The following is a 12,860-nucleotide window of genomic DNA, read 5'->3' on the forward strand; positions in this document are numbered from 1 at the left end:
GATAAGTTTTCAAATACCTTGTGATATATGGAAGTTGTATATTCTCATAAACCTAGCTACTTAAGTTTGATTATTAGATTTTCACTGAACATTTTTTTAAAAAGTATTAGTACTAGATATTTTATGTCATGGATTTTTTATTCATGTATGTCACGAGATTTGATTGCGTTTGTTAATATATGTATACATGACAAGTATTGCTATTGTTTTTTTTTTCTTCACAAAAGGGATGCCTACAAACCTCAACGTAATAGTCACAACATTAATAGTCAAAACTGAAGTCTTTTTGTTGTTGACTTCAATTATTCACATATAGAGATCTACCATTTATGCCAGAATATCAACACCAAGGATCCTTCCTCTAAGAAATATAGGGTAATGCAGAGTCGCAAAGTATGACTTTTGCTTTCCTTTTCGATTTTGATTGGTGTGCTTCTTTCAATTTTTGTATTTAAAATTTTCAGACATTATAATTGTGGTTGGAATTTTCTTTGTCAAATAAGAATGTATTAATTGTTATAAAATAACTACTTAGAAAACTAAGATTAACAAATTAAAGTAAAAGGAAGAACAAGCAAAAAAATAGAGAGTAATGTATTGCAGTATGTATATCTTTCTTCATAAAATGTAGAGGCTATTTATAGCCAAAATGCTATGTACAAATGTATAACTTGGCCATCTAATAGGTCAAGTGATGATATTCTCCTAATGAGTAAGTTCCACATGGCATGCACATTTGTTTTACACACCATTACAAGTGATGAAAGTCTTCTAATAGTTTGGGCCCACGTGGCATTCATATTTGTTTTACAATCCTCCCCTTGGATGTCCATGTAAAAGAAAAGTTGAAGGAACAAAAATATACATAGACATACATAATACACATTATTAAAAACCTTTTTAGGAAAACCCCGTGGGACAAAATCTAGACCAAGGAAAAAAGGTACAATGCGTATTTTACTCCCCTTGATAAAAACAACAATTCAAATGGTTGAGTCTTCGCATTCCAATCTTGTGTACCATTTTTTCAAGAGTTGAGGCTAGTAAAAATTTGGTGAATAAATCTGCTGGATTATCACTTGAACGGATTTGTTGTACATCAATATCACCATTCTTCTGGAGATAATGTGTAAAGAATAATTTCGGTGAAATATGCTTCGTTCTATCTCCTTTTATGAAGCCTCCTCTTAATTGAGTTATGCATGCATCATTGTCTTCAAAGATGACTGTGGGTATTTTGACATCACACTTCAAACCACATCTTTCTTTGATGAAATGTATCATCTCAACCATACACATTCTCTACTTGCTTCGTGAATAGCTATTATCTCAGCATGATTTGAAGAAGTAGCGACAATGGACTGCTTCGTAGATCGCCATGATATAGCAGTACCTCCGTATGTAAACAGATAGCCTGTTTGAGATCGAGCTTTATGTGGGTCAGATAAATAACCTGCATCTGCATGACCAACAAGATCTGCACTATATTTGTTAGTATAAAACAAATCCATTTCACTGGTCCCTTTTAGATATCGCAATATATGTTTTACTTCGTTCCAATGCCTTCGTGTAGGGGAAGAACTATATCTTGCTAACAAATTAACAGAAAATGCTATGTCAGGTCTCGTAGCATTAACAAGATACATAAGTGCACCAATTGCACTAAGATAAGGTACTTCAGGACCAAGAGGTTCCTCACTCTCTTCCTGAGGTCGGAACAGATCTTTACTCACTTCAAGTGATCGAACAACCGTTGGAGTATTTAATGGATGTGCTTTGTCCATGTAAAATCATTTCAAAATTTTCTCAGTATAAGAAGATTGATGGATGAAGACCCCGTCTGCTAAATGTTCAATGTGTAGACCAAGACAAAGGTTTGTCTTTCCAAGATCTTTCATCTCAAATTCTTTCTTTATATATTCAATTGCCTTTTGAACCTCTTCTGGAGTTCCAATGAGATTGATGTCATCAACATAAACAACAAGAATAACAAATCCCGATGTTGTTTTCTTAATAAAAATACAAGGACAAATGACATCATTTATATAATCTTGTTTTATCAAGTACTCCTAAGGCAATTATGCCACATGCGCCCTGATTGTTTTAAGCCGTATAATGACTTTTGTAATCTGATTGAACACATTTCCCGAGATTTTGAACTATATGCTTCAGGTATTTTAAGTCATTCCAGAATTTTCAAATAAATTTCATTATCAAGTGAACTGTAAAGATAAGCTGTAACCACATCCATTAGATGTATTTTAAGATTTTCATGTACAGCTAAACCGATGAGATACCGAAAAGTTATTGCATCCATAACCGGTGAATATGTTTCTTCATAGTTGACATCGAGTCGTTGAGAGAATCCTTGTGCAACGAGGCGTGCCTTGTATCTTACAATTTCAGTTCTCTCATTTCTTTTTCGTACAAAGATCCATTTATTGCCAACTGATTTAACATCACTAGGTGTTTGGACTACTGGTCCAAAAACCTCACGTTTAGCAAGTGAATTCAATTCTGATTGAATTTTCTCTTGCCATTTTGGCCAATCATGTCTTTGTCGACATTCTTCGATAGATAAAGGTTCAAGATCCTCACTGTCTTGCATAATGTTAAGTGCAACATTATATGCGAAAACATTATCCACTATAATTTTGATCGATCTAAACTTATCCCATCACCTGTAGAACTTGTTGAAAGTTCTTTATTCACTTAAGTCTCGGGTTCACTGATTTCTTTAATAATATCAGGATTAATCAGATCTTGAACTTCTTCATGAGACTCTTTTATAGTGTCATCTTTATTATTTTTCGCGCTTCTTTTTCTAGGATTTTTGTTTTTTGAACCCAATGGTCTACCACGCTTTAGGCGTGTTTGTGATTCAGAAGCCATGACACTTGTAGATGGTCCTTTTGGGATGTCAATCCGGATAGGCACATTCACTGCAGGAATATGTGACTTTGTTATCCTTTTCAAATCAGTAAATGCGTCTGACATTTGATTTGCTATGTTTTGCAAATGGATGATCTTCTGGACCTCTTGCTCACACATAGGGGAACGTGGATCAAAATGAGATAATGATGAAACTTTCCATGTAATTTTATTTTTAAGTTCCTTTTCCTTTTTCTATCCTCCTAATAGCGGAAAAGTTATTTCATCAAATCGACAATCTGCAAATCTTGCAATGAATAAATCTCATGTCAATGGCTCAAAGTAGCGAATTATGGAGGGTGAATCAAACCNTTTTGCAAATGGATGATCTTCTGGACCTCTTGCTCACACATAGGGGAACGTGGATCAAAATGAGATAATGATGAAACTTTCCATGTAATTTTATTTTTAAGTTCCTTTTCCTTTTTCTATCCTCCTAATTGCGGAAAAGTTATTTCATCAAATCGGCAATCTGCAAATCTTGCAATGAATAAATCTCATGTCAATGGCTCAAGGTAGCGAATTATGGAGGGTGAATCAAACCCAACATATATACCTAACCTTCTTTGGGGGCCCATCTTAGTGCGCTGAGGTGGTGCTACTGGCACATATACAACACATCCAAAAATCCGTAGATGAGCAATATTTGGTTCATGACCAAATATCAATTGTGACAGAGAGTATTTATTATAATGAGTCGGTCTGAGACGAACACGTGATGTTGCATGTAAGATAGCATGATCCCAAAGAATAGTGGGCAACTTAGTTTTCATAAGTAAAAGTCTTGCTATCAATTGTAAGCGCTTAATAAATGACTCAGCAAGGCCATTCTGAGTATGCACATGAGCTACATGATGTTCAACTTTTATCCATATTGATAAAAAATAATCAATGTGAATTCTCCATCATTATCAAGGCGAATTGCCTTAATGGGATAATCTGGAAATTGCACTCTTAATCGTATCATTTGTGACAATAATTTTGCAAATTCCAGGTTGGGAGATGATAAGAGGCACACATGAGACCATCTTAAAGATACATATATTAGGACCATAAAATACCTAAACAACCCACTAGATGGGTGAATAGGTCCACATATATCCCCATGTATACGTTCTAAAAATTGAGGGGATTCGATGTTAACCTTCATTGGTGATGGCCTAGTAATCAATTTTCCTTGACAACAAGCAGCACATGAAAATTCATCATTTGTAAGAATCTTCATGTTCTTCAACGGATGTCCATTTAAATTTTCAATGATTCGTCTCATTATTATTGATCCAGGATGACATATTCGGTCATGCCAAAGCACAAAAATTTTTAAGTCAGTAAACTTCTGGTTTACGATAGAGTGTGCTTCAATTGTACTTATTTTTGCATAATATAAGCTAGAAGATAAAGTTGATAATTTCTCCAACACATATTTTTGGTCTGAGACAATCTTGGTAATACCAAGGTATTCAATATTCATTTCATTTATTGTCTCAACATGATATTCATTTCGGCGAATATCTCTAAATCTTAACAGGTTTCTTGGGGATTTAGAAGAGAACAATGCATCTTCTATAACAAGTTTTGTCCCCTTAGGAAGAAATATAATAGCACTTTCGGAGCCTTTTATTAAGTTCGAATTACCAGAAATTGTAGTAACATTTGCTTTCCTTCTAAGCAAGTAAGAAAAGCATTTCTCATCTTTGAATATGGCATGCGTTGTTCTACTATCAATCTTCATGATTGATCATTGATCCAAACAAAATTTGAGGGGTATTCATATACTCTTCAAGATAAAAGATGTAAACGAAGTAAACATTATAATATTATTAATAAAAAAAATAATATTACACAATCTTTTATTTATTTACAAGACTAGGAAAACATATTCATACTAGTTCATACAAAGGACAGAAATGAAATATATTTACATTATTACAGATCCATCACCTATCAGGTGATCTATTTTTCCTTCGGGATTCTCAAAGAAATCCGCTACATCTAGATGCATGGGTTCAATATTATCTTCACAGATAAAGTTTGCTTCTACGTTATTTTTCACCTCCTTCAGGGAAGCTTGATATAGCTCAACCAAGTGCCTCGGTGTACGACAGGTATGTGACCAATGCCCTTTTCCACCACATCGTTAATATTTGTTGTCTGAATTTTTCTTCTGCACCACTTCATGCTTTTCATCCTTCTTTTTACACTGCTAGTGGTGAAGGTTATTATTTAGTGCAAGACGATCACCATGATTGAAATTTCTTCCTCAACCACTACCACGACTAGGGCCACGACCTTTTCCACGCTTAGATTGGTGAAAATTTACCGTATTCACTTCAGGAAATGACATAGAACAAGTAGGTTGACTTTCATGATTTTTCATCAGTAAGTCATTATGTTGTTCAGCAACAAGGAGATGTGAAATTAATTCTAAATACTTTTTAAATTTCATTTCTTAGTATTGTTGCTGCAGAAGCATACTCGAGGCAGGAAAAGTGGAAAATGTTTTCTCCAGCATATCATGGTCAATGATATTTTCTCCGCATAATTTTAATTGTGAGATGATTTTAAACATGGAAGAGTTATACTCACTGATAGATTTAAAATCTTGAAGTCTCAAATGGATCCAGTCATAATGTGCTTGTGGAAGGACGACCAATTTCAGGTGGTCATATCTATCTTTTAAATTATTCCACAACACCAAAGGATCTTTAATAGTGAGATATTCCATTTTAAAACCCTCATCAAGGTGATGACGGAGAAATATCATTGCCTTGGCACGATTTTGATTCGATGCTTGATTTTTTTCTTGGATGGTGTCTATCAAGATGAATTTCTGCATCTAGTACCCATGATAGATAGTCTTTTCCCGATATGTCTAAACCAATAAATTCAAGTTTAGAAAAATATGAAATTATTTAAGAAAGGAAAATTTATACCTTCGAAGCTTTTAAAGTCTTTACTTGAACTGACAGAGACTCGTGCTGATAACGTGTTATAAAATAACTACTTAGCAAACTAAGATTAACAAATTAAAGTAAAAGGAAGAACAAGCAAAGAAATAGAGAGTAACGTATTGCATTATGTATATCGTTCTTCATAAAATGTAGAGGCTATTTATAGCCAAAATGCTATGTACAAATGTATAACTTGGCCATCTAATTGGTCAAGTGATGGTATTCTCCTAATGAGTAAGTTCCACATGGCATCCACATTTATTTTACACACCATTACGAGTGATGTAAGTCTTCTAATAGGTTGGGCCCACGTGGCATCCATATTTGCTTTACAACATTAATAACATTTTGATACTATCGAAGAATGCAAACTAAAATCATCTTGCAATTTGCCTTAACCGGCGAAAGATGATATAAACTATGAATCGAACTGCTTTTAAAGTTACTTTTTAAACGTGATCGAAGTTTCTAGACTTTCATAGGAGATATTAAAGATGGAATGTGTGTTCGATAGGAAATAAAATATTTTTTATGAAAGCATTTTCTAAGAAAATAAGTGATTTCTTACTTATTTCCTTGTGTTTGACAAATACAAGTAAAAAATTTAATCCTAAAACATTTATATATATACGATACTATTTATCTAGGTAGAAAGTGACTCAAAATTACTAGTAAATTACGTCAATGATCAAAACTCTACCCCATGAAAGATGCAGAAAGAAGTGGAGGAACTAAAAGCCCACATGGAGAATACATGTTATATTTTGCGACACTGTTACAAAGAGGCCAACAAGGTTGCTGACAAACTGGCATCGCTATGCCATACTAATCAATAGAGNATTTATCTAGGCAGAAAGTGACTCAAAATTACTAGTAAATTGTGTCAACGATCAAAACTCTACCCCATGGAAGATGCAGAAAGAAGTGGAGGAACTAAAAGCCCACATGGAGAATACATGTTATATTTTGCGATACTGTTACAGAGAGGCCAACAAGGTTGCTGACAAATTGGCATCGCTATGCCATACTAATCAACAGAGCACTATGTTTACAACTTTTGCTGAGCTTCCTAGAAGAATTAAGGGCCTTATGACTATGGATAGATGGAATATGGCTAACTTCAGAACTATCAGAAAAAAGAAGATAGAGATCATCTGGGACCTGCCTTGAGGTGGAGTTTCGTTTAGAATCTGCCTTTTGACAGATTGTTAGATTTGAAAACTTGGTGTCATTTGGTTATGACCAAGGTTTCAATCATCTTTTGCATTTTCTTCATCTCAAATAGGAGTTTAAATCCTTTCAAATTAGGGAGAAGTAAGCTACTTTTTGTATCTCCCTCAGATCATTGTACTTTTGAGTTAAGATGAATAAAATGCAGAATGTTAAAAAAAAAAAAAGGTTGTGATGGGTAGGGGGTAAGTGGGGCAAGGATTTGGGGCAGGTTGTGAGAGAGAAGAAATTCATGCGANACTTTTGAGTTACGATGAATAAAATGCAGAATGTTAAAAAAAAAAAAAAAAGGTTGTGATGGGGTAGGGGGTAAGTGGGGCAAGGATTTGGGGCAGGTTGTGAAAGAGAAGAAATTCATGCGACTTATTTTTCCTACATTTTTTACAATTTCAAGGTGTTTGTTTTTTAAAAGAAAATATTTTTGAAATATTTTTACCAAAACGTGCCCTGATATTGATAAGCATTACAATTAGTAAGTAATAAAAAAAAAAATTTATTTCATGCGATCAATCGATTAAAAAAACATAATTTCCTTTTCAAGAGGTAACCCAAATGCACCAAAGGAACATTTTTTAGTAATTTCTTTAGACTTAATTGATTATTCTTTGATAAAATGTATGAATACTATTTTATTTTTATTTAGTCGATAATTCGTAAAAATTTATATCTTTGTTTTAAGCATTCTTTGCAGACATACTTGACATTTTACTGAAAGTTAAGATCTTTATTTAAAAATAAAAGAAAATAAAAGAAAAGAGAAAGCACTTATGAAGGAAAGTTAAGTTGGAATTAGTTAACTTGTTGATTGTCATAAGTTGAAATTAGTTAAATTATTGTTGATTATCATAAATAATCTTTAGTTGAAATCAAATGTGTTCAATTTAATAAATATGATATTTAATTATAACATTTTTGTTATGATTATATAACCATATGTGAGAACTGATGGTTAGTATGTTAAACTAGAATATGAGAAGAATAATATAAACTAGAAAGATAGAAATACTAAACGTATTAAATAAATATTGGAGATCATAGAATTCACCATGTGTCCTTAAGGAATTTAACCCCCTTAGTGTATTTAAAGTTGTGGATTATTTTCTACCAAAATAAAATGAATATACATGATATTGATGTACCGGTACCTCAAACGACAATACCTTCAACGAACTCTAAGAGTCAGTTTTCAAATCACACTTCGACTCAAATTTTTGTTTCTAAGAAAATGTATGCAAATGTAGAATTTCAATGCAGGAACTCAGGAAAAATCTCACTATTTATAGCCAACATTTGAGGTGGATAGGCGCAAACTCAATTTTATCTAAAATATTATCAATCAATCACTTGTCAAAGTCGGAACCACAAACAGAGATGAGTTGAAAAACGACGGCACGAGAGGGTACTCTCTTCTTTACCCTTTAAGAGTTAAAGGAAGTATTTCTTAGTATATGGAAAAAAAAAATCTTCTATTCTACCAATGAAGGAGAAATGACTTTTCATTTCCCTTCACTTAGTTCCCCCACATTTCTCAATTCACATTTTATCTTTAAAGCTCAATATTTAAAGAAAACAAACTGAATAATCCCTCACATGAATGTGAAATGGTTGTTTCATGTAAACATATGCATCAAAAAAATTGTGTGATTCGAAAGTAAGGATAAATTGCATCTGGATAAGTTTTTCTTTGAACTTTTCGTAGTGAACATATATTGGATATACCAATAGATATATTTGATATCTTTGAACCGTCGAGTTTTAGTGTATACCTAAACAACATAAGTCACACAATCAATCCTTTAACTACATTTAATTCTCATTATTTTGTTTGTTTCATTAATGAACACTTTTTGGTTCATAAGTGCGTAGAGAACTGGCCTTACGTGATTCTCCTTGAAGCATCTTACACTTCACACTTACATAGGTGATTTCTAAATGTGTTATCCGTAGATACACCATTTGATATAGTCTATATCAAATTTAGAAATTATTAAAAAAATTGTAATGTCTTATCTTTGTTACTGAACATTGTCTCATTACGAGAAAGGATCATAAAATTTATTTTTTCAATGTTGAATCGTTATCAATGGCTTTTTTGATCTCCTTGAATCTAGATCGTGAGATCTTCAGTCTTCTAGATAGAGTTATTGTCATGATGATTTGTTTTCACTCATAGTCTTATTTCTTCGTTGTTCTTTCAACAAACTCTTTAGTTAGGACTTTTATAAGTGGATATGAGACATTATATTTTAACTTTACATAGTGAATTATGATAATTTCATTAGAGAGTAGTTATTTAACGGTATTGTTTCTTCGTCATATGTGACAAAACTTACCATTATACATAACAGTCACAATCCATTTTATTGTTGATTGACTATCGTAATGTATGTATTTAAAAGTCATTGATTTGGATCAAATGAAATGTCTTATAAGAAATCTAAGAGTCATTTAGCTTTTCATTGATCTTGTTTAAAATTATAAACTCATACTTCATTGTAGAGTGGGCGATAACGTTTGCTTGGATGATTCCAAGACATTGCTCCTTTGTTAATGGTAAAAAATATGCACATGCGGACTTAGTTTCAGTTGACTCAGTAATTCAATTTTCATCACTATATTTTTCAACAATTATTGAATACTTATTTTAATGCAAAGTAAAATTTCGAGTATGATCTCTGAAAATTTGTGTCATTGCCCTTCAATGATTTTGGTTGAGATTACTTGTGTATTGACCCAATTTACTTATAGTGCAAGCTATACTTGGTCATGTACAATTCATGATGTACATCAAACTTTTCAGCACTTTGGCAATTTCAATTGAAATTGAGTTTCACCTTTATTTTTAGCAAGAGCAGGTTCACATAAATTGATATTTTTGCAATTTTTAAGTTCAGATACTTAAATTTTCAAGTACCATTTGGATATAATGAGATTGAGATAGTACTAGACCTTGAAAAGTTTGTGAATCTTAATTCTTAATATCAAATCAACAACTCCTACGTCTTCCATATCAAATTTACTAGCAAACATACTCTTAGTAGCATTTATGTTAGCAATGTCGTTACTTATTATTCACATATCATCCACATATATATAAATAGATAACGGCTACTTGATTTGGAGTGCTCTTAATGTAAACACAGTTATCATACTCATTAATTTTGAAATTATTTGACAACATTATATAGTCAAATTTTGTATGCCATTATTTGGGTGCTTGTTATAATCTCTACAAAGATTTAACAAGTCGACACACCTTTTTCATTTTTAGAAACCACAAATCATTCAGATTGTTCCATATAAATTTCGTCCTCTAAATGTCCATTTAAGAAGGTTGTTTTCACTTTCATTTGGAGAACTTAAAAATCGTACACAGAGGTTAACACTTTTAACACTCAAATCAATGTAATTCTTATTATATGTGAGTATGTATCAAAGTAATCAAGACCCTCACATTGTCTAAATTTTTTGACGACAAGTCTTGTTTTATATTTGTCAATAATGCCATCATCTTTCATTTTCCTTTTGAAAATTCATTTAGAACCTATGTGTTTATTTTTTGGAGGAAGATCAATTAACCCTCACGTATGATTATTCATTATGGATTCAATTTCACTATTAATTGTCTCTTTTCAACATTGTGCTTTTGAAGAAGTCATAGCTTTTTAAAAATTTGAGACTCATTTTCTAACAAAAATGTTAGGAATTCTAGACCAAAGAAAGTAAAAGTCCTTCGATATTTGCTACATCTTGAATTTTCTGCATCATGATCATTTTTTGTTATTTATTTCCGAAATCATTTAAGTCCTTCATTAGAAGACTCACGTGTTGGTTCGAAAGTGATTAAGGTGTCATACAGAAACTTACAATTGCAAATAATATGGTTGATAGATCAGATGAAAAATAAAAGCATACTAAAAACATATTATTAATATAGTTTGGTCAAGTGACCTACATATTGAAAACAAATATTAAAAAACATAAACTCTATTGGGGAATAATCTCCCCATAAATAAAACTTTAAACGTTTACATTGTGGATGCTATTGCGTTTGGTACGAGAAGAGAGACCTTCAATTTATAGAGTTTTAATTTTTTCCTCTAAGGAAAGAATAACCAAATATGAAAGAGAAATATATTTTCCTTTTAGAAAAGTAAAAGCATTTATGATAATGTTTTACTTTCCTTTAAGGAAAAAATAGAACTTAAATATGGTAAAAAAATTAGGACAAAACTCTAACATTACGTTCTCCCTCTTGCATTCTTTTGTAAAGTTTGATCCCCCCTCCCCCCCTCCCCCCGCATTTGTTTTGCTAAATAAACACAAAATAAGGTTCCAAACCAAATCCCCCATCACCATGGAAGGCGAAAGCCATGGAAGATGGATTCTATTTTAAAAAATTTATAGTTTGTTGGTTGTAAATAACTATGTTTTAAGTGCTGAAATTATTTAAGCAACTACATGTTTAAATAGAAATGTTGAAATTAATATTAAATATTTGATGGTTAATTTTTTTTACAGTTTGTTGGTTGTAAATAAAAATTGTTGAAATTGACTGAAATACTCTTTTTTAAAATATAAAATATAAAATATAAATTTAAAAATATTTTTGTAGGGGAAAAAGAAAGAAACGACGGATATAGAGCATAAAAAAAAGAAATTAAGCGTCTTATTTTGAGAATAAGGAAAAAAAAAGGGTAAGAATATAGCAAACAACTTTGTCAAACCAAAATTTACTACTATAAGATTGAAAGATCATAGCATGTTGGGTCAAATTATCAAAAACTGTTTATAATCTATTTTCTAATTTCACTTGATCCTGAAGTACTTATTTTAGAAAGTTAAGATGTTCAACCATTTTTTTAAAAAAAATCTTTTTAAATATTAATAGAAGTTTTTTTAGAATCTAAAACAAGTAACTCTTTCCCAAAGCACTCTTTTGAAACATCATTACCTAAGCATAAAGTGTTTTAATATTGACAAAAACGTTTTTTAAATTAACAAATCATATACAAATTGTTATTCTTCAAAAATACCTCTTTGAAAAGCACTTCTGATAAATAAAATAAACATCAAAACTTAAATAAACTTCAAAACTTATACTTTATTTTTTCATGTATACACTTAGGGAGTGTTCGGTATGGTGAATATGATATATTAGTAATGCTCATATTAGTTATTTTTGTATTAGCTATGCTAAGATTATTTCTTACGCAGAATTCGATTTGATGTATTAAAAATAGGCAAAATGGTCTAATGAACCTCTATACTTGTACAAGTTTGTATTATGGACTCTTTTACTTAATCTTTTATCGACTAAACACTTAAACTATATAAAACACAATTTAACAAACGCATTTAACCAATGACTAAGTTTATGTGGCATTAGAATAACTAAGTTGACAAAAGTTTGTAACTACACACCTCTTAAGGTGAGTGAATATCTTTTTTGAGTTAAAAAATATTAAAATTATAAAAAAATAATTAAAAAAAACTCCTTCTTCTTCACCCATTACACTTCCTTTTCAGCGATCTTCATCCTTATCCAACCCTTTTTTCTTTCTTCTCCACAATCTATTGTCATCAATTTAACAGATCTTAGGCACTTCCTTGAGTTGATTGATTCATCGGCGGAGGAAGAGAGTGGCACTGGCGGTGTTTGCCGAAGACCACTAATTCGTAGTGGAGTGAGAGAGAGAGAGGCGATGCTGTCAGTGGAGAGGAGAACAAGGTGGGTAAGGGTGCGAG

At 31.8% G+C, this 12,860-nt stretch overlaps 1 protein-coding gene across 1 annotated transcript; it reads right to left on the reverse strand.

Moving 5' to 3' along the window:
- Positions 1–1,280: 1,280 nt before the first annotated feature.
- Positions 1,281–1,784, reverse strand: LOC125847026 (secreted RxLR effector protein 161-like). Its single transcript, XM_049526734.1, has one exon. It carries the CDS (start codon positions 1,782–1,784, stop codon positions 1,281–1,283), a length of 504 nt encoding a protein of 167 aa, XP_049382691.1.
- Between the last annotated feature and the right edge of the window lie 11,076 nt (positions 1,785–12,860).

The sequence above is a fragment of the Solanum stenotomum genome, chromosome 12 (assembly GCF_019186545.1).
Source record: "Solanum stenotomum isolate F172 chromosome 12, ASM1918654v1, whole genome shotgun sequence".
In the NCBI taxonomy this organism is placed as follows: Eukaryota; Viridiplantae; Streptophyta; class Magnoliopsida; order Solanales; family Solanaceae; genus Solanum; species Solanum stenotomum.